The sequence below is a fragment of the Pipra filicauda genome, unplaced genomic scaffold, assembly GCF_003945595.2.
Source record: "Pipra filicauda isolate LSUMZ 115617 unplaced genomic scaffold, ASM394559v2 scaffold175_size1500280_pilon, whole genome shotgun sequence".
NCBI lineage: Eukaryota > Metazoa > Chordata > Aves > Passeriformes > Pipridae > Pipra > Pipra filicauda.
In genome coordinates this window covers 1,082,529-1,105,010 of record NW_024104273.1, presented here as the reverse complement: position 1 = coordinate 1,105,010, position 22,482 = coordinate 1,082,529, and the positions used below count along the sequence as shown (strand labels likewise).

The 22,482-nt window shown below is 40.7% G+C and overlaps 1 protein-coding gene across 2 annotated transcripts in view; it reads left to right on the top strand.

The window, feature by feature from the left end:
- The window catches only part of MAPRE2 (microtubule associated protein RP/EB family member 2), a 59,607-nt gene extending 37,213 nt beyond the window's left edge, over positions 1-22,394 (top strand). For both annotated transcript variants that reach the window (XM_027713940.2, XM_027713957.2), the window contains 3 exons: positions 9,587-9,726; positions 14,200-14,358; positions 19,448-22,394. In XM_027713940.2, coding sequence (XP_027569741.1) covers positions 9,587-9,726; positions 14,200-14,358; positions 19,448-19,519 — 371 coding nt within the window. In that variant the 3' untranslated portion in view covers positions 19,520-22,394. The remainder of the gene's footprint in view (positions 1-9,586; positions 9,727-14,199; positions 14,359-19,447) is intronic.
- Positions 22,395-22,482: the final 88 nt, after the last annotated feature.

The following is a 22,482-nucleotide window of genomic DNA, read 5'->3' as shown; positions in this document are numbered from 1 at the left end:
AAACCCAAGTGCTAACGTCAAGATGTTGTCCAGTTGAGAAATTGGAAAAGACACTTTTATTCAACACAGACTTGTTAATTCTTTGTACAGATGGTCTGTTTTTACCAAATATGTTGTTGTCACAAATATGTCATCCAAATTAAAGCTGTGGAGGTGACAATCCTACAGAAATTGAATAACTACTGGAGTGGAACCAGCCAGCTGATATGGAGGATAATGCAGTGTTGTGTTGCGTTGTTGGTTGTACTGAAGAGCATGTCCCGTGCCTTCCCAGCCTTTGTATGGAGTAGGACAACTGAGATAGTGTGATGAGTTTAGGTAAGATCCTATGTCTGTGAGAGTTAGCTTCTTCATGGAAAGATTCCTTCATTATTATTTTCCATATTGTCCAGACGTGTGAGAGGGAGGACACTAGTTTAATTTCTGAGCTGAGGGGGGGGGTATAGACACTACATAATGCTGAGTGAAATGAGAGTTCCAGCTTTTCTTGCTGCTTGTGTTTCGGAACAGGACTAATTCATTTAGGTGTCAGTCATTCATAGGTTTCCTGATTTCTGGGTGAGCGCATTTTCATTTCACTGATGTATTGTGCTTTTGTGCCTCACCTCGCTGCATCAGGTGACCTGGTTGTTTGACAGGATGAGAGCCTTTACTGGGTGCCTGTTGACAGAGAACACAATGGGAGGAGTTCTGTATGCATCTGCCAACTTGTGTGTGCCTCATGTCAGGCCGTTTCAGAGTAAATTGGAATGATGTGGGAGCAAGTTCTGGGTAGTTGGAAAATCATGAAAAATGCGCTTCTGTACCTCCGTCTTGCGCTCATGCACAAGGAGTATTCTTTACAGTTCTTATAAGAGCCATAATATGCAACCGGGGACGCAGTTGGCTTTCTGGGCTGCAAGCACACATTATTGGGTCATGTTGAGCTTCTCATCGTCCCACACCCCCAAGTCCTTCTCCTCAGCGCTGCTCTTAATCCCTTCCCTAACCAGCCTGTATTTTTACTTGGGATTGCTCCAGCCCAGGTGTAGGACGTTACACTTGGCCTTGTTGAATTTCATAAGGTTCACATGGGCCCACTTCTCGAGCCTGTCAAGGTCCTTCTGGGTGGCATCCCTTTCCTCCAGTGTGTTGACCACAGCACACAGCTTGGTGTCATTTTTAATTTGTGTGATTTGCTCTATATTAACACGGAAGCTTTGAAGTCTTAGTACTGCCTTGTTTCAGTTCATTAGCAAAACAAAATGAAGCAATAGTGAGAGAAAATAGCCCAGAAGATCTTTCAGCATAATCCAAAAGTTTTTAAACAGTGTGTAGTAGACATGCCTAAATGTATGCATCTGTTGTTTGGTGTCAAGAGCGAGTAGATATGTGGGTACTCATTCATAATGTATTTTGGGGTTTGGCAGACTTTAAAATATTGTAAATTGATCAAATGTATACATTTCTAAAGGAATAATTATTTAGCTACTAGTAATATTTTATATGCATTTCAGATGATTCCTGTTGTTTCACATAATAACTCTTCCAGTGCCCTTTGACCAACTTTTCAATTTGAGTGATTTAAGAGATGCTGATCTTGTTAACTCTTTATAGCTGCTTTATGACAGTGTGTTCTAACACTGTATTTTCAGGGGTAGACTAAGATATGTCTTTCAGTTAGTAAGTGGTCAAATCCCTAAAGACTGCTCTGAAAACTTACTCAAAAAGGTACTGGCATGAGTTAAAATTATTTTTGGTATTTAGTAGGCACTAAGGCTTGACAGGACCCCATGGTATCAGGTAGTTGCTTTCTGTACCTGTACGTGGATATTTACCTGTATCTCCACAAATGCAGAGTGTGGTCTTTATTTAATTTGAAAAAAAAATGCTTTTAAAACAAGGCAAAACTTGAGAAATCTGAAAATGCACTGGGGATTGTCTTAATCAGGAGTAGGCCAGCAGCCGTAGCCCTTCCTCTTCCAAAGGTGATCCTACTGGGGAGTTAGCGCAGGTCAAGGATAATGCAGCTCGGAAATGGAAGCATAAATAGGTCCCTACAACTAATCTGCTGTGCCACCCTCGTGTTGCCTCGTCCCTTCCATCAGACAGAGCAGATTTGTGGCCAAGCTGACAGTGGTACCGTGGGTGGAGGGGTTTGGTAATGTGTAGAAGTCTGCTTCTAGAAAGAATAAGAGCAGCAAGGATTCACCAGGTAAATGCAGCTCCCTGCTGGGGGAATTAGGGTGTTTTCCTCCTTCAAGGAGCAGAGCCAGCAGCACAGAGCACTGCTGTAGGCTCTCTGCCAGCAGCACCACAGCTGCTTTGAGATATAATGCCATCTGCCAGCCCTGAGCCGACTTTCGATCTCCAGCAGCCTCCGCTCTTCTCTAATGCAGTGGTAAACAGCCTACAGATGTACAGTCAAAATTATGGTACAGGATTAAAATATTAGGGCACTGTTGTTTGTGCCAGTTCTAATGCTCCCTGCGGGAAATAGCGGAAAAAGCCTCATCTGGTCAAAATTGAAAATACTGATCAGGTTATCAGGATTTTAGCTTAGTGTCTTATGTAAGTATTCCTGTATGTCAGAGCAGATCTCCATGGAGCGCTCTTTTGTGTGTGGGTATGGGGTGTCAAAAATACACGTGTAAAAGACAGCTTAATAAAATTAATTATTTACATGTAAGCTAAAAATGTGAGAGGTTCTTAGATCTAAAAGCTGTTAGATTTTTTTTAGTTTGAAATATTCAGTGAGAGCAGGATGACTAAAGCAGAGCTGGAAAATACTGGAGGATCACATGAGGGCTAAAAATACTCACACTATGACAGGGAAAATAACCAGGGCAGAATGAACTGTTTGTGCATGAATGCTTTATATATAATGTGCCATCGAAGAGCCAATTGCACAAGAAAATAATGATTTTCTTTAGGGAAACAGTATATCCTGCTGTGGCAGATATGCTGGAAATTAATTTTGAGGGATAAAAATACTCAACAAAACCAGTCTTTATTTTAGTAGCTGGTGATACAATTAGGACTCCTGGGAGACTAGAGAACTCCTAATGCTCTTTTTTTTTTTTTTTTTTTTAATTTTGCTTTCCACCAAGACTTTCTACCTTTTCCCCAGGTGTCAGGCAGTTGGTGTTGGTGATGGCAACCTCTGCCCGCAGTGGTGGGGTGCTCCAGGACAGTGTGGCTGAGCTGTAGGGCGACAAACTGAAAACCTTCTTATGCCTAGTTCATACAGGCCAAGGAATTGTACTGACTCATGGGAACAGCGTGTGCTGTGACAGTGATGGTCTGGGAGGTAAAGTGTCTCAGCTGTAATACAGACACACCTCCCCTGCCAGCATGAGGAGAATTTAATTTTTAAACCCACTGAGCTCGAGAATTTAGACCACAAGGCAATGCTGCTTGCAGTGCAGGATCTAGGGCCTTTTTTCTAAAAAGATGATTGTGTTTGGAAAAGCAGTGGTGAAAAGGCTCTTAATTTTCAGTGTACTGTGGGTATGGTTTGAGTGTTTATGTTGCTCAAATTTTTGCATGATCTTTCATTTTTCAATATGCATTTCTTTGCAGATTTTACTTCAGATTTTCATTTTGAGACTGCTTTTTCCGTGTAGCTAAGCAGACAGTGGGATTTTAGAAAATGCAGGTTTTTAAGAGCATTTCAAATTTTAAATTGTTATTACTCCTTTTAGGCTATGTGGAATGGTTTCATCCACTGCAGATGAATGCTTGCATGCTTGAAGATGTTTCTAGAGAAAAATAGGGGTTCCAGTTGATAACAATTAGTAGTTACCTTTAAAATGTTGGTTATTTTAAACCTAGAGTAAAGTCTTCATTTATGATGGGGAAGACCCTTTGGTTAGTTCCCATCTATCAAATCTTATATTAAAGACAAACCAAGGGAGTCATGCCATCAGCAAAACTTTTTCATCCGACACGTAGACTCCCTTGTATGTTCTTCCTTGGATAGTTCTGTTGAAATTGTAAAAGTTTCAAGTAATCATACACATTTCTCTTTGCCAGCTGTCTGCCAATGAGGATCAATGTAGAGGCTGTAGTGTAGTCAGTGGCAGTGGAGATTTGGAGAGCTGAGGGGACAGAAGGGTCCTGCCACCCAAGGGAAGGTAGTACCACAAAATAATTAGGCAGCTGCACCACAGAGTGTTGGGATTCGGAAAATCAAGTCAGATTTTATCTGAGATCGTTTAATTCCTATTAAGCATCATTTGTCATCCCTTATGCCAGTAAGCATCCCTAAATTGAGCAGTGTCTTGCATCCTGGTGTAGCTGCAATAATAAACATGTGTGAATATTAATTCATCTGCTGTTCTCACTCATTTGGTTTAAGCGGGTGGAGAGTTTTTCTTTTGCTTGTGAAGAAATTACTAGCTCTGTGGCCTCTTGTTGGGTTTGATTTTTCTCCTGTGGCATGAGTCAGGAATATTCACTTTATGAAATCCTTTAATTTGACTAAAATAGTCTGCAAGTGACTCCTAAATTCCACTGGAGCAGTACTCGTGTGGTCTCAGCCAAGTCTTGTGCTTGCTCAGGGCTTCCATTGCTTTCCACACTGTCCGCATGCACATCCACGCTGTATTCATGCATGTTCTCTTCAAAATTTTACATAAATATTTTACAGCGTATTAATTACTCACATAGCTTCAAGGAGGATTTCTGCCTAAACGTTCAAGTAGGTTTCTTGACTGCAAGACTGCACTTGTGATGCAGAGAGACCTGGAATGTGCAGCCTAACTTTGTTGTACCCAAACCCTGCACAGTGCCAGCATCCACTGTTTTAAATTGCAGAAGTTGACATCTGTTTGTAAAACAGGTCTTTAGCAGAAAGAATAGTGAAGCTAAAACTGCAGGGGATACATACTAGTAATTGTTTCTGGAGTACCACAGATAGAAATCTGTAATGCATTTCAAAGCTGGTTAATTTTAACTTAAATTTGAGTACAAGAACAAAATAATTTGTCTTTCAGCTGTGAATTTACTTTTCTCATCTCTGCTAGTGTTATATGGGCAGATACAAATAAGTTATCCAGGTGCTAATTGAAGCAACTGCGATACTGTTTAGAAAAAAATTGTAGTTTGAACTCTGCTTTGACCTAAAATCAGAGCATGCTGTCACAGAAGTTCTCACAGAACAGTGAAGGTGGGAAGACACCTCTGAGATCATCCAGTCAAACCCCTCTGCTGAAAGCAGAGTCACCTAGAGCTGGTTGCCCAAGACCGTATCCAGATGCATTTTGAGTATCTCCAGGGTTGGAAAGCCCCTGGTCTCTCTGCGTAGCTTGTGCCAGTATTTGATAGCCCTCAGAGTGAAGAAGTTTCTTCTTATGTTTAAGTGGAATTTCTTGTATTTCGTTTTGAGCCCATTGCCTCCTGTCCTTTGGGGACCAACTGAAAGGAACACTGAAGTGTTTCCATCTTCTTTGCACTCTCTCTCCAAGCATAGATAGGATCCCCCTGAAGCTTCTCTTCTCCAGGCTGAACAGTCCCAGCTCTCTGACTTTCCTCATATGTGAGGCACTCCAGTCCCTTATCATCTTTGTGGGCCTTTGTTGGACTGCCTCTGGTTCATCCATGTCTGTCCTGTACTGGGGAGACCTCAACTGAACCCAGCACTCTTGATGTGCATCAGCAGTGCTGAGTGAAGAGGGAGAATTAGCCTGCTGGCAATGCTCTTCCCAATGCAGCCCAGGAGGCTGTTGGCCTTCCTTGCTGCAAGGGTACCTTGCTGGTTTATGCTCAATTTAGTGCCCACCAGGATGCCCAAATCCTTTTCTGCCCAAGTTGCTTTCCAGTCTGTTGGCTGCCAGGATGTTCTGGGTCAAGGGGTGATTCCTCTCCAGGGCAGGGCTTGGCATTTCTTCTTGAACATCAGCAGTAAGCTTGAAAAGGAGTTGGTAGTGGGAAACATTTATGGTGCTGATTACAATGCAGTTCTTTCACTGGTCAGTGAAAAGAGCTGGTTATTGGATATTTTTTAAATAAAATATCTGTATAAAAATTTGTACTTCCTCAGAATATTTAAGTGGGTTATATATAAATATTGTCATAGAAGATATGATGTTGGAAAGAATTTAAACTGCTTGGATTATATAGTCCCTCTGAGCAATGCATTAGAAACTATTCCATGATTGCACTAATTGACTGCAAAACCATTGCTCAACAGCAAGTCATTAAGAAAGATCTACCAAGATCTTTCATCTCTTGTTTAGATATCTGGCTGTGGCAAGTACTTAGCACTACTCTACCAGCCCGCATCCTTTAATTCTTATATGAAATTAAGCTTTAACTAGAATGGGAGGCTTACCTCTGAGCTGATTCTAAAACTGATGTTTCAGAATAAATGTGCAGTAAAGCTTTTTTTTCCCTCCAGGAAATTTTAAATTAGAAATCCGTAAGCATTCTCTGTTGCAATTAAGTTCTGTCCAGCTGTCGCTGATACCATCAAGTATCTACTTAGCCGGTCTTTATCTGTGTGACTGAAATTGGAATATCCTGTTCATTTAAGATCCTGAGCAGCAGAGCAAAAGTGGATTTCTTTTGACTTGTCTGGACGTCATAAAGCTCAGTAACACTTTGCTGTAGAAATCCAAAAGGCTTTGTTGTTTTCAAAGGAGGGCAGAGTACAATGTAGTGTATTGGTGCTATCCAGCCCTCGCTGTCTGCAGGCAGAGTGGGAATGTGGGTTTGCTCTGCACTCTCTGGGAGGGCCCCTCAGCTGCAAATTAGAGAGAATACCTGGGGATTAAAAGTTTGTGCCTGCTCTGTCCTCAGCTGTCTCTGATGGTTAAAAAGAGGTGTGCACTTGATGATTTGGCTTTCTGTGATCAGTACCACAGTCTGCAAAGAACTATCTCGCTTGACAGGGCCATCGAGCATGAAAGGGAGCAATATGCCGGTCCTGCACAACACGTGTTGCTTAGGTCTTGCACCATGACTCCCTGGGAGAAATGGTGAAAAGCTGACAGGCCAAGGGATGCTGCCCTAGAAGAGCTGAGCAGCTTCTCCAGTGCTTGTGTGCACTGGAGAACAAGGGTAGTTGGTAGAGGGGGGAGCTGCATTTACCAGCCAAGGTTTCACATCTGAAGGGCTATAGCTTGTTTTAAGCATTTACTTTTCAGTTGATCCCCTGAACTGTGTAGAACACAGTAAGAAATAAATAATCGATTCTTTGGTTTAGTATACATAAACTGTATTTTAAGTGTTGTACAGGTGAGTGTTGCAGTTGTGTGTGATACAAATACTCATGAAATAACTTGCGACCCACCTAGAATGCTAGAGTCAAAGTGATTTTATTTCACATGTGTGTTTTTCATTCATATTTGACATTAGTTTTCTTCTGTTTATCTGCTAATCCAAATGAAAATTATTTTTCTGGCTCTGAGAACATCTTAGCAATCCTGCTCTGAAGCAGCTGACTTTTAGTTAGTCAAAATATGGGCTGAACCTAGAAAACATTGAAGGCAGGGTGCTAAAGTTTAGGCAATTTCGTAAAGAAAGAAATAGCACCAAAACATCTTGGCATTTTTAATGTTTTTCCACAGATGATTTATTCCTTGCTGATCTAAGTACAATGTGAAAACATTTTATTTCTGACATATATACAACACTGAATTTTCCCAAGTTTATTGAATCTGTGTGCTGTAGCTGAAATCTGCTAGAGAAGAGTTTGTGTATACAATTAGACATGGAAGCTATTGGAGTCACCAATTTCTAAAAGAAACAAAACCCAAGAACAACAAACAAACAAAACCCACAACAAAATCCCACCAGCATACTTTTCTTTTTCTTTTCTTATCTGCCTTATATAAAAGAGCATAGAAAAGGAGGATGGCCATCTCGCACAGAAATGTTTACATGTTAACTGAATTATCAAGTTGTTTGTGTTCCGTTGGCATTACATGACCCAGTTAATACAGAGTTATCCTTTGGGGTGGGAGGAGATGCCTGTTACAGAGGGAAGCCTGTGACTAAATCAGGAAAGCTTAAGCAAGCTTGATTAAATAACCCATTGCTGCTCTCCTTTCCCATAGCTTTTCAGCTCCTCCTGTGAACTGCTGTCACAGTTCTCAGCTCAGTGAGACTGTGACCTCCACGGTCTGGTCATATGGACAGCGCCACAAGATGTGTCTCTCCCTCTCCCTGCCTCCTTGCAATTTCTTCCTAGTAATGCCTTTTTGTGCTACATTTGTTTTACAATTAATTTCTTTATTAAAGCATTGTCTGACACTGGTGATACACCATGGAAATGACAACTTAGAACAATTTGTAGTGTGCCATAAATCAAGTAATTGTATGGGAGGAGCAGCTGGCTAGGAGGTGTGTGGTAGAAGGTGGCTGCAAATTTCTCTGGAATTGGTGAACTGCAACAAACTCAGAGCTCAGCTGTGCTTGCTGGATTAGGGCTGTCTCTTGTGTGACCCAAGCTTCAGAGTCAACATCATTTGATGGTGGAGGATGGGTTGGAGCCTGTCAGCACATCTGGACAACTGTACTTTGCTATTTGTAGGAAACAGTGATAAACATGGGTGCTGCTGAGCAGGACTTCTGATTCACGTCTGCTTCATAAATCAAATCAAATAGGTCTGAGGGAGGCTGGGTTTGTGTTCTGTCTTCTTAACCAAACCAGTTTCTGTACCAGATGTCTGTCCGCTACATCTCAAATTTATTCCTGGTTGGAGGGAATAAGGAAAAGGCTGAGTCAGAGTACAGTGCTTATGGGAGCTGAGGCAAGGGGGACGGCTGTGAGCCAGGCACTCACGTACTGGGCTGAGGGACTAAATCAAACAGCCAGCGTCGAGGAGGCGAAAGATGGAGAGGCAGAGCAAGGCGTGAGGAGCTGGCTGTGAGGTTCCTGTGAAGGCACTGCAAAGCCTTGCACACAACTGTTCCTCTGCTTGGGCATTTGTGTCCCACAGTCATTGGGAAAAAGAGTATCTGTATGCACTTGTTAGTTGCCATTTTTGCTGGTAAAGATGTTGCTCCGTATTCTTGCAGATTTGCAGTGCAAGTAATTAAAAAGAAATAGGAAAACCTAAGCAGATCAAAACTCATCTTTTGGTCACTGTGGCCAACTGTGAGTTTGCCAATGGGTTTAATTCTTCGTACTCTGTCTGAATCTCAATGCCCCTCTCTCAGGGATGGTTTACATTTGAGAATGAAGAAAGCACAGAGGCAGTTTAGCTGAGTTTGTTTCAGGTGTGTCTTTCTCCACGGAATTTGAGGGATAGCTGCATACACTAAGTAACGGGCTGGGAGAATGGTCTCTTAATGGCACGTTATTTTGAAGCTGAAAGCTGCTCAGAGCTAAGGGAACTCTATATTCTTAGTTTGATGTTTGTTTATTTTGGTTTTAGAGTTTGTTCACTCTCAGTAGCAAACTCAGACTGCTAGGAAATGTGGTTTTTCCTTTCCCAAGGTATAGCAGCACCAGAACTTCCTCCACTGTCACCTTGAAGTAAGAGAGAGAATGGCTGGCTGTAAAATGAATTCTTTTCTTGAAGTACCAGGTTAATAGGAATGCATTTATCATAGAGATCAATCTTGATTGATTGATTTATTGATTTATTGTGGTTTGCAGGTGCTGCTAAGTCCAGTCCAGCTTCTAAACCAGGATCAACACCTTCTCGCCCATCTTCAGCAAAAAAAGCTGCACCCAGCAGCTCAGCATCCAAATCAGATAAAGATTTGGAAACTCAAGTCATACAGCTCAGCGAACAGGTAAATTTGCTCTGGGCACAAAATTAGATGCATTCATTGTCACAGGCGGGCATGAAATCTAATACTGTCCTCTGTTGAATGATGCTCTCCAGAATTATGAAGGGACAAAAGTGGAAATAGCTCAGCTGGAAAGAGAAAAAAAAGATTTATTGTTAAAAATAAGATCTGGGAGAGATGACTGGTGTTTGCCAGTATTTTTAAAAGAATATCTTAGGAGTGACAGGTAAGTCTTGCTGAAGTACAATAATTTTATTATGTGTTGAAATATATCTTTTATTTCACTTGGATGGGAAAAATACCAATAGTGTCTTTGCTCTTGTGTATTGCAAATGAAATAAATCATTTAATGTGTCATTGTGGAGAAGACAAGCCCGTTTGTAATACCAAGATGTTAAGAGATTTGCAGATGAATTGAGACTAGTTCATTGCACTCTGCATTCTGAAAGGAAGGCATTAAGAAGGTAATATGCCATTTTCATTTAAAAATGTGACCTCCTTTTGTGAGAATACTTAGGTATATTATAAATAATATTCTGCAATCTAGTTAATAAAACTTCAGAATTTCTTTATTGTTAGGAATGTAAGGGCTTCATTTTTGTTTATGCTCTGGAGCATTACACCTCTCTCATTACTAGACATGCAAGAGTGTCTGCACTGAACATGAATAAATACCTGCATCTGGCTCAAGACTGTGCTGTCAGAATGGTGTAAATGCCGCTAGTATAAATGGGGCCTGATCTCTGTATTTGTCCTGGATGAGGGAAAATGGAAAAGAAAAAAACTGTTTTAGAGTTTGAGCTGCCTGCAGCTGCATTCAGGAAATGGTTGTTATTCTGGATCATGTATAATTTCCCACAATTAAGGCCATTTCAGTTTCAGATTTTCACTGACCAGCAAAGATTTCAGTTTGTTGGGGCACTGTTTGCAAGTTCTTGGTTAACGTTGTGCACTTAAAGATGGTGGATGGATAGGCACATCCCAAACACGGCATACTGCAGATTCTGGGTATCATTCCAAGCAGCAGGAAGCACAACAGTGTCCACCAACCTTCCCAATGGGCTCTAGATAGTTGCTGTAACAGAAAAGTTTTTAAATGTTGCACGAGAAATGGATGTTTATATTTTTCATGGAATCCCCTTTTCTTTAATCACTGTCAAGTGGAGTTCAAACGTCAGCTTAATGCAACTTAAACCGTGACATCTGTTCTCAGAAGTCAGAATGTGTTTGCTTCAGGAGGAAGAGTTGGTTGGCATCTGAGCCAACCATAAAAATATTTGATCTTTACTGAAATAGGCATTCACTATCACATCCACTGCTAACAGATTCCTAGCGTGTTCCATGTGTGAAAACCTTAAGCTTTATGTACAAATAACCCTGAAGGAAAAGTGATAATTTCCCCCATCACGAAAGAGGAGAAGAAATTCTGAGGATTTGAAAAGTTGATGCTTTAATAGCTAGTTTTTAAGAGACATCATCTAGCTGGAGTAGTCTGGAAGGCTTTTTTTTAATGCTGACAACATTCGGTATCTCATTTCCCACTAATGGATACTTGTGCACCCTTGGCATATAACATGAGCCAAAAAAGTTATGCTGCAAAGCAGCTCTGAGCCAAGTTTTCCCGACCCCCCATCTGAACGTGCTGGAAGAGCCAAATTTCCTGGTTTTTACCACTCTCCAGCAGTTGTGGAGATGAGGGCAGCAGCCGCTTTTACCCAATTTCTGTCTTTATTAGGAGTAAGAAGTGTTGAATTGTGTCTTGGATATCAGATTCCTATGTGGCTATAAGAGTCTTTTTTCAGACCTTTCATGGATAGCAGCTAAGGAGATTGAAGTATCTGAACTTCCATGCGATTTGTAGTGGAAAATTTTAATTAGTGGGGATGTCTGTACACTGTGTTTTACCATAGCATAGCTTAATGAGCTATTTGCAATAATTGTAAGCTGTCCCTAACATTTACTAGTTTAATGGCTCCCAACAATCTTAAAGTTTCTCTTAAAATTATCTTTGATCTGTGCTAGTAAATTAAACACTTCCAAGGAATGTCACTTTGCACTGGAACTTGATTACCCATAGCATTAAAATACTGAACTGGTCCCTGCTGTGTCTTTGGTCTTTGCCAACTAGCACTCTCCCAATGAGTGTCTCCGTGCTCCTGAGGAGACAACACAAACCAGGGGCCATTACATACAGAGAAGGGACCTTTACATATGGAGAATGGTCCCAGGAACCATTAACTGTATGTGGGTAGACACGAAGTTTTTGAAAACAGCACCGTCTTGGCTGTGTGCCTACAGTTGTGCTTCATCTCCAGCGTGGTTCTGCAGCCCTGTGAGTATTCATGTTATTAGTAAGTGCCATCAGAGAAAAGACCAGTTAGTGAGAACTGCTGCCTTTGCACCCATTAACTGGGTTGCAGAGGGGTCCTTTTGGTCCAGAAGCAGAGCGTGGGAATTGATGTGTGCTGTTTCTACAGTATCAGCCTTTTGGCATGTTCATGGAAGGAAAAAGTAGGATGTGATGTGCTAAATATCTGAAGAAATATGAATTCATATGAATTCATATGGCACAGGCAGGTATCTGATATGTAACTGAAGAAAAGCATATCTGGTTTGGTTATAACAGTGTTTATACTGTAGCTAATTAACACTGTGTATGTATGCTTAGTTTAATGGTTTTATTTCTTTAAACAGAGCAAATGTGATAGAATGAAAAATGGAGAAAATGTCTTCATAGTAAATAGGTCAGAAAAGGGAGATGGTCTGAGCTATTAGCTGCCAATTTTTCAGCTGAAGTTCATTGTTTTCCCAAGCTCTAGCAAGCACAGAGCAAGAGATCTGGAAGCAGTTACATTCTTGTTCTATCTGGGTGCAGGCATTGCTCTCAAGCAGTATGCTGTGGCAATCCAGAAGGCACATCCTAAGTGTGAGGTCTTCATCTATAGACCGGAATATTGTAAACTCCTGTTCCATTTTGCTATTCCTACTTTTGTGAAAAAATAATTAATTTAAGGTTGCCTGATCATTATATCCATCATGGATTCAAACTGTCAAGGGAAGATTTGGGTGTGACGCTCAGGCAGCTGGTCAGAAATGGATTAGTACATAAATGAGATGCTCTGAGATCCTGCTCTGGTAACAGGTCAGTTCTGCTGCTTGATGCCTTTGAGAGTGCAAACAAAGGTCAGAAAAAGGCATCACTGGCTCAACAGTTATGGAAAAAAAACCCGATAGGATTTAGTAGGCTGTCAAAGCATTGTTTGAACTCTGCTGGTATTTTTACTAGTGAAGGAAATAAATTAGCTTGCAGTGGAACTGGCAGCACAGAACTTTCTATTAAATTGCATCAGTTCACTGAAATGTAGTCTGATACGATTTATTTAGCATGTTTTATTTAGAAAATAATTTGTATAATTGCAGACTTTAAAGTGCTAATTTGGCTGTAATTGGATGTGATTAGGGTCAGTGTGTTTACTATAGACAACTTCGTCTGTGATTGTATCTGTTGGTTCTACAGTGCTGTTCTCCAAATTTGTGAGCCACTTACACATTATCCTCATTGTGAATAACCTGCTAGACAAAAATTTATATGTTATGCTCCCACAAAATTGTTCTTTTTTAAATATATATGTGTGTATGTATATATATGTAAAAATATATATTGCAACATCTGTCATGATTTATATGAAGCCTAATCATTAACAGCTGCATTGCCCATAAATTATATGCAGCAGTCCTAGTGGTGAAATTGAGGCTGACAGTATAGCTTGAGGATTCTTATGAACAACAAGGCTGCGAAGAGAAAGGTACTTACATTTGAGAGAATTTGTTGATAGAAACAGCGCATCAGTCAGAGCACAAAGTCCATGGTGCAGCCAGTCATGGCACCAGAGTGCCAAAATGCAGGTCTGTAACAGTATGGTAAGTGGGGAGGCAGAACAGGAGAGGTGGCCAACCAACACAGCAGAACTCACATTTGTAACTAGAGGATGTTTTAATTTCCTAACTAGACCAATTCCCTTTGTGAGCTTTTCTGCTAATTCTGTGTATTTTTAGGCAAGAAGATATTGTAGGTTTCCCAACAACTACACATTAATACAGGCAAAACAATGCAAGTACTGAGCTGAAAGTTTTATTAATTACCATTATGTGACACTTCTGGCAGCCTTGTTAGGAGACAAGGCTGAAGTAGCTCTGATTTCTGAACTGCTGCTTTGGGCTTCAGTATAAAAGGGCACTGAGAAAAATGACCTTTAAGGATCAAGGTTAAGATGTATCCAAGATGCATAATGGAGGAGCCCAATTTTCTGTTCTCTCTATGGTTCAATCTAGCACTTCAGAAAAAAAGTGGACTTCATTTTAAGCTATACCATTGAATATGTATGTAAGATTGTTTAGCATGCATAATTTTAGACCGAGTTGTTTTGTCTGTAGTGCACCTCAAAACTGATGCATCATGTCTTGGTTTATACGCAGGTACATTCGTTAAAACTTGCACTTGAAGGCGTGGAGAAGGAAAGGGATTTCTACTTTGGCAAATTAAGGGAGATTGAACTTCTCTGCCAGGAACACGGGGGAGAGAATAATGATCTTGTCAATCGGCTAATGGAAGTCCTTTATGCTTCAGAAGAACATGTAAGTTCAAGCTTAATGTTTTTCATTTCAACAAAAAAGCTTAATTTCATAAAAAATTATTGGTACAGTATTGAGTCATGTCCTATACTTAGGTCAGCAGAAGTGTAGCAGCTAGGATTTCCATGACTTCTCCCCCCAAAAAGGAAGTTTGCATTTGCAAACAGCAGGCTTTTCAGCTTGGGGAAAGGATTCCTTTTCCCTGCTTTTCAGTGTAGGTTTTGTATTCTGGTCTTGCTGCTGTTGATCTGAAAGGGGAGGGTCTGTGTCACAATTATAAATTGACTTCATATGATTCTGAGCCTCAATTTTGTTTTTTCATCTTCCCCCTGTGTGCATAAATTCTTTTACTTGTGTTCTGTAATGTGTTGAAAATCACAGAAATTCTGGCAGAGGTGCTTTCGGTGTCTACAGCTGCGAACCTTCTCTAGCCCATGTGGCAGTGTTGGAATATGTATGGTACAGGTTGCCAAGTACATGATTATATCTACAGAGATAATGCTCTTTAGCATTTTTTATCCTCTTGCTATAGGCAAAATTCTTCCTTGTGCAAACGCAATAATCCTCTATTAGCAAAATTTCAGAAATGTATTGTCTGCAAGATTAAGCAAGAATGTCATTGCGTCTTAGACTTAGTGTTGTGGACACTGAACAAAGCAAGAAGCAGCAAAGGGTGCTGGTTAAATTCCTCTGAGACATTCAGGGATAATGATTCAGTGAAGATTTAGCTGAACTACTCCCATTCATGTTAACTAAATCCCTGTATGGATTGTACTGACAATTGACCCTTCATCCTTCATTGGATGATGGCTTTGGCTCCAGAGTGTATAAGCATCAACTTAATCTCTTGGCAACACTGTGGCACCATAGGCTGTCTTATATCTGTTTCCAGAAAGCTGTTGCAGCAGTAGTCAACTGACTTAAAATTTTATATCAGTAGTGCAGAAGGAACTACTAATTCACGTGCTTTTCTAAAAAAGACTGATGTAGAGCATTAATGTTTGAAAGTTAGGTGCAAGAGGACCACAAGCTTGCTGCTGACAGGGACCACTGCTTAGATGAGAAGTGACAGGGGAAAGAGGATGTGTTAAGTGGTGCGGGACAAGTGCTAGAGAGAAAAAGGAGGAGGAAACCATTATTTTCACAGGAATAAACAATAAGACAAATTTGCCAGGCATGTGATAACAGGATGAAAGTGTTACATATATATGGTGGTCAGAGAAAATGTCTTCTGGATTCAAGAACAGTGATTTATTTATAAAGCAAAGCCATAAAAATCCCTCTTCTCCCCATACCCCTGCCACATCTGTCTGTCTGTTGGCTTAAATAGCAAAGCGATTCCACAAGGAATGCATTTGTTGTTTTTCTTCCTGCAGTTTTCCTTACTGGCGAACACATTACAAAATTTTCTACAAAGTTTTCTACAAAAACTTCAGTCCATATCCTAGTGTTTTATCTGCTTCTTCCCTCCAACCCGTTCCCTGTTGCAGTCATCATCTCTGCCTGCATGTGAACTACATACAACAACTGTGCCTTTATCTAAAAATGTGGTTGCAGTTTGGAGACCGGGTATGTCACTTCAGCAGGAGAGCACTCTCTTTCAGAGAGGAATACAGAGGCCATTCCTCACACAATTTTTTTGTATCTTTTGGTGGAAGATTTGGTCTCCTCAGCTTAGCAGATGGACTGTAATTTGCTGTGGAAGGACCCCAATGCATTAGCACTAAATCAAAGACTGGTTTGGTCCTGATTCAGATCCTACCTACTTTTTAGGTTGGGACCTTACTCTCTCATTGTCCTGCTTTGCCTTTCAGATCTCTTTTGTGGTTTTTTTCTCTCTCTCTCTGTAATGAATTTGACCCAAGTTAAATTCTTCATCTTGCATCATTTTGCAGGTTAATCCCTTGGTAGCAGCAGTTTGTCTTTCCTAGTCTCCAGCATGAGGCTGTTATGTGAATTGTGTCTAGAATTATTCAGAATGCAAGTATAGAGCATAGTTTCTATAAAAAGCATTCTCCAGAGGTTTGATTGTTGTAGTATTTCATTGAAGAGATTTTTACCAGGTTCGTGTCTTGGAATGGGGAGTGGGGCAAATATTTTTTTCAGAATTCCGATTCATAGTGTATTTTCAGTCATGTCACTTCATAAGCTTCTGTTTTGCTTCATTCACTAAGGGCTAAATTTTTAAGACTGATCCATTTCTTCTTTTTTGTCTTGTCAGTTTTGGTGAGTTTGAGCAGCACAAATATCAATCCATTTGAGTTCCTTGTCCATAGAGGCTCCCTTTTCTTTTCTCTGTTACAGTTCTGTTTTAAACCTCATCGTTGTCTCTGCTTACCCAAGAGGGATGTAGTATCTGCTACTGTCACTTAACATTTGGCTGTAATCCACTGTAATTTTTAATTACAGATTACTCATTTGTAATCTTACTTCTTCATCAAAAACATCAAACTTGACAGAGAACAGTGCTAAAAAGGCTATATTTGGTTGGTGAGATGTGGCTCCTAATTCTTAAGCTACGAGTGCTGTAGACAGTGTCAAGATCTCAGTGTGTAAAGCATTTGGTCATATGGTATTACAGTAGGAGAGCTTCAGACTGATGGACAAGAAGAGGCTATATGTGTAGTTATGAAACACACAGACATGTGGGTCTTGGCATAAAGCAGAAACTTGGGAAAGCTTTTGCTTTCCTACATGAACTGTTCTGGTTCAGTTCATGTAGAATTTGGGTGAGTTGCTCACGTTTGATATCTCAGTTTCCCAGAGCAATTGCTCAAAATGCAGTTGGTTTGGTAACTTTCTGCTCTAGCAGCTACTCCTCTGCTGCTACTTTTGGAAAAAGACCCACTCTCCCCAACACCTGGTTTTCATAGTCTAGCTCTTCAATCTACAGGCACACCTGAATAGTTTGAGGCAGATGGATTTAAGGGTCAAAAGGGAGCACCTCTCAGCATGGGTGACAGAGATGACCATGGTCATGTGGCTCAAGCCAGAAATAAATGCTCTAAATAGATCTTCCACTACTTTCCTTATTAGGGGATGCTATTCAAGGAGATTCCACAGTCCCAAAGTAACTGGGCATGGTGACTCTTGTCTTTCCCATTTCATGTATTTGTACAAGCTATACATACTGAGAAGCATGTATCCCAGGTCTCAGAATGACTTCTGAGGGAGTCAGTCACATAAGATTCACTATTTCCATCAAAGGTAGACCTGGCAAGAGAGGAGCCACCACTCCTCTTCAGAGCTGTGGAGTATATTCCCAAGCCAATTCCCATGGTTAGAGGCTTTTCCTATTGTATGAATGAAAAGGGAGCATGTATATGTGACCTATAAAGTCCACATGAGTGGGCTTTCTAATAGGGGTATCACATAAACTGGGCATACAGAGAGTCTGTGCAACGTGTGCATTCCAGAGCAGATCACCTCAACACATAAGGAGGGTCAGGATAGATGGGGTTAAGGTAACATTGCTCATTAAACAAGCTTCAGTTTTCTCACCCTGCAAGGCAGGGCCACGTTCTCACAGCTGTCAGCTCCTCTCTGTGAAACTCTGTTCTCCGCAAGTCCCGCACCCTTGCAGCCCGTCACAGAAGTTGCAGTTTTTAGGTACTGTGCCCAAAGCTGTTTTGACATGATGTACCTACTGTATGTAATAAGGGCATCATTCCCCCCAAGGGGCCAAAAGGTGCTAAACTTCAGTTGTCCTGACCAGTATGTGGCTTTTACCTGAAAATGGCACCTGAGTGATAGAGAGCTTGCTTTCAGTTGTAATTGGCCTGTTTCTGTTCGTGGCAAACAGCTGACTATTTCCATTGTATCAGCAACTATTAGGAGTCTTATTCTCCTGCTCTTGCCCTTTAGAAATACAAATATGTTATTGCCAGAAGCGAATTTGCTTATTTCATAAGCTGCTCTGGACTATTGTGGAAAAAGTCAAATCATGGCCTCACTTTTCTTTTGATTTTTGCCTCAAATTTGAAAACTTAGCAGTATCAATGTGTTCAAGTTTGTTGTTCAAGCCACTTGCTTCTAACTTTAATTGCTGGGAGCCAGGAGAGTTCTGCACAGGTACTGGACTGGGGATGCACTTGAATGGCAGCTCAGTGTCTTGGAAAAGTGTTTTCCTTCAGAGCTGCCAACGGCAGAGTGGTACTAATGCAGGGCAGAGCATATGGGAGAGGGATCTTTTCAGTGAACCATGCTGAAAAATGGAAACCACTTGAGAGGAAAGCTGTAAATGCAGCTGTGCTTAATGGGAATCCAGAAGGGATGCTCTAAGGGTCAGCCAGACTTTCTGAACTCAGATAACATCCAGGTCAACTCAGGATACTAGGTCTGTTGTCTCTAACTTGGAAGTTGTTTTGAACTGATATCACCTTGAGTTGGATTTGTCTTCCAGTGGAAATGTATATTCAGAGGGACAGCTTTGGTGCATAAGAACCATTTGTAAATGGGAAGTGCTTATTTGGTGATTAGTGATTTTGGCAGTAGCTTTATAAATCAGTGAATACTGGACTCTTCCCCCCCACCTCCCCAAGAAAATGTGTATGCAAGCCTTTGGGAGTTAGCATGGGTGTATTATTTTGGGGAAAGTAGAATGCCTGACCTCAAAAAGGAGGCTGTGTTTAATTTTTAAAGCAGGTGATAGCACAAGTGTCATGTCCATTTAGTGATATAAACCCAGAGTGAAGATTGTGTGAAAACCACAGCAAACAGGTTCAGAAAACCTTGGACAAACTGAAAATGGGAGGATATCAGTATTGTATGATACAGCATCTAACTGTTGGCATATCACTGTCTAACTATTAAAAAGGTTTGCTTACCAGAACAGATATCACTCAGTGATGTTGAAAGCTGACATTTTTTCCTAAGGAAATATCAGTACTGCATATGCCTCGATTAAAAGTAAAGTAAATGCATTTTATTGTAATACTACAAGAGACCGCTTTTCTTAGGTAACAGCCCCTTTTGTACTTACTTGCATGAAAATTATAAGTTAAGATTTGTGCTACAGTGAGCACCGTGGGGCAGGATTACATGAGGAGTGCTTTCTACTGAAGAATGTTTTGGGGTCTTTTTCTCCCTACAGGAGAGCCACACAGATGATCATGAAGGTGAAGAGCAAGTCCATGAACAGCCCCAGCAGCAGGATGAGTACTGACTCATGCAGCATCTCTGACAATTTTCGTTTTGTGTTAGAACTTTCTTCTGGAGAATGGAACATGTGCGGCCTCAAACTTGAAATCAGTTCACTCCCAGTCTGCCATTAACATTTATGTACCATAGTGAGTGCCAGCCAACCACTGCATTCTGTACCAATACTTTGCCAAGATGCATTTGCAGACGTCCTCTTTCAGTGTATCTTCCCAAGAGGTTGTAGGGCTACATCACCTACTGTACATCACTGCAACTTCACCACTTGGCTGCTTGAGATTTGTTCTGCTCTTTAAAAATATATATATTTATTTTTTTTCTTTTTTGTCTTAAGTATGATACACTTGTAACTTGTTCTAACATATTTATATTGGCATTTTGTGTGGCAAGAAGTTCCGTACCACTAGCTGTGTTTCTCACTTTGTGGTGCTTTCGCGTTTTCTAGTACATCTGCCTTGGGGCATAAATTTGGTCAAACAATTGGAATAAAGGGATACAGTGGATGTCATACTCAAGCCATAACGATGAGGTGTGTTGTGGAAGAAAATGCTCATGTTGCTCATGTTTATTCCTTTCCTGCCTTCACAGGCAGAGCATCTGTTTCAATGGGAGATTTAAACCCCTACGTTAGAAAGCTGCGTGGTATGTTTTTTGGCTTATTTCTGGAGAAACAGATATCCACTTAAGTTTTTTGAAAACTCTCCCAGTTTCGTGACTAGTAAACAGACATTTCCCAGCTTTTCTTCCTTCCTGAGGAATCCAGTCCCAGCTCCAGCTGCAGCTCTGCCTCCGCAGAGCTCAGTGCTGATGGAGGAGAGAAATCTCCTTGACACAAGTATAGCTGCAGGACATGATTTCTGCCATCATCCTTGGCTTCCCACCCCTCAGAAAAGGACAAAGTAGGCCAACCATTTCTTTTTGCTTTCTTTCTCCCCTCCACTGCCCCATCCATAAAAGTATGGAAGACAGACATTTTCTCACTAGTGCAAGGTATGGGGAAAAACCAGCAACAGCACTAGCCCTGAACCCCTCCCCAAACCCTATGTAAGTGAGTCATGGACACCTCACGGGTTTGAGGCTGCTTCCAAAGCATGGAGAGGCAGTGAGGAGTCCTGGAGACAGGGCACACATAAGAGGGGGACCATCTAACATAAGGGGACAGAGCAGCTTCTGCTCTGGGCTGACCTTCCTTCATCAAGGCCCTGGAGATGTCTGCAGTGAGAGTGTTCCCTTCCAGTGCGGTCCCATGACCCTGTTCTAAATGATGGTATTTTATAAACAGTGGTATCTTGGAGTATATAAAGCATTCCTTGTTCTTCTCATAAAACTGTGTGTTGTAGTCTCTCTGATTATTTAATGCTTGGTATTCTTGGTTTCTCACTTGATCTTCTGAACTGGAGATTGCTATGCTGATTTAGCAGGTACGTGGAAATCCCATCCCAATTGGCATTCACTGAAAAACTCCAAAGCCTGTTGAACAGCTAAATCATTTTAGATGTTCATAGGCTCCTAAAGTGTACGTTCCCAGCTTATGGTTCCATGGAAAGGTTTTCAATTAATCAACCCTCGGGCACACACAAGCATGACACATGCAGTTTTCCATTCCTAATCAATCTTTTGCAGCTAAGTGGCTCTTAGTTAAATGTGAGAACCCTGCTGTTGTGTTGCACCACCGAAAATATATAAAATACTGTTAAGCACTAGAACAGGTATTTCCAGTTCCTTAATCCTCCCCCTGCACAACAGAAGAGTTTCTGGACCCTGCAGGCTGAAGTTTTGCCAGCCCTGCAATCCAGTACTGACTTCACATCCTACTCAGTGATGAAGTCAAAGTACTTGCAACCTGCAGGCCAGCACTTCCCTCTCCCATTTCAATTGGTTGAAAATAAGGTCTGGTTTAATTATTTAAAAAATGTGTATATTCCAAAATAAGTATTTCCAAGAATCACCACAATGGGGGAATTGTCATTTTTGTTGTATTTGTGTTTATTAGAACATATGTACTTATTACAATTGTCATTGTAATAAATGGTAGTTCTTCATAATACTGTTGAAGAGCAGTTACTAATTTTTTTTCCAGATTCCAGAATGTCCTTTAACCTATATGGGATCTCTGATGGGGCAAGGAGTTTGGGATCAGGCTATAAACTTAATTTCATCAGCATCAGTCTCTGCTTACTGCCGTTCATCCTTCTGCTAATACTTGAGCAGATGCATGGAGAGCACTTCAAGGGAAAACATTTTTCTAAAGGTGCAAATGGTTGGGGTTGCTGAGCTCCCCAAACAATTCATAGCCAGGCTGTTGTGCCTCTCTCCTCTTCTCTCTTTTGAAGCATGTATTAAAAAAAAAAAAATAAGAAAATTTTTAAAAAAGCTGCACTTAATTTCCTGAAAATTCCTCATATCCTGTTTCTAATCAGAGGACCATAGCCCTCTCACTGCTTGTATCAAGGGCAGAGTGACTGATGTAGGGAGCTGGGGCAGTGAAATACCTTGAGGGCACTAGAAATTTGGCTGTGCTGAGGGGAGAGCAGTGTTCTGAAAGGGGAAAGAGTTGTCCTTTTCCCCCCACCCCTTGTGAGTAACCCATTCTTCTGTTATGGTTTTAATATGCATTTGTAATTACCTTTACTAAATAGCACACCATAAAGCTTTGGTTATATATTAAATGTAAACTGAAAGGAATGTAAACATATGTATTGTTAATTATAAATAGATAAGTAATGGCATAATAGATACAAAAAAGGTCTTATTCAGATGTATCAGTCATTTTACATTATCCACAAATTGTCGCATGATAGAGTAGATTTTTGTCTGAATATGTGAATAACTTGACTTGCGTTTATCTTTTTACATATTTAATAAAAAAATATATGTTAAAATCTGTCTAGCTCTAGAGACTATTCAGAACATTCTAAAGTAATACTTTTCTGGATAAAATACATATTTTTGATTCATCAGGGACTGCAT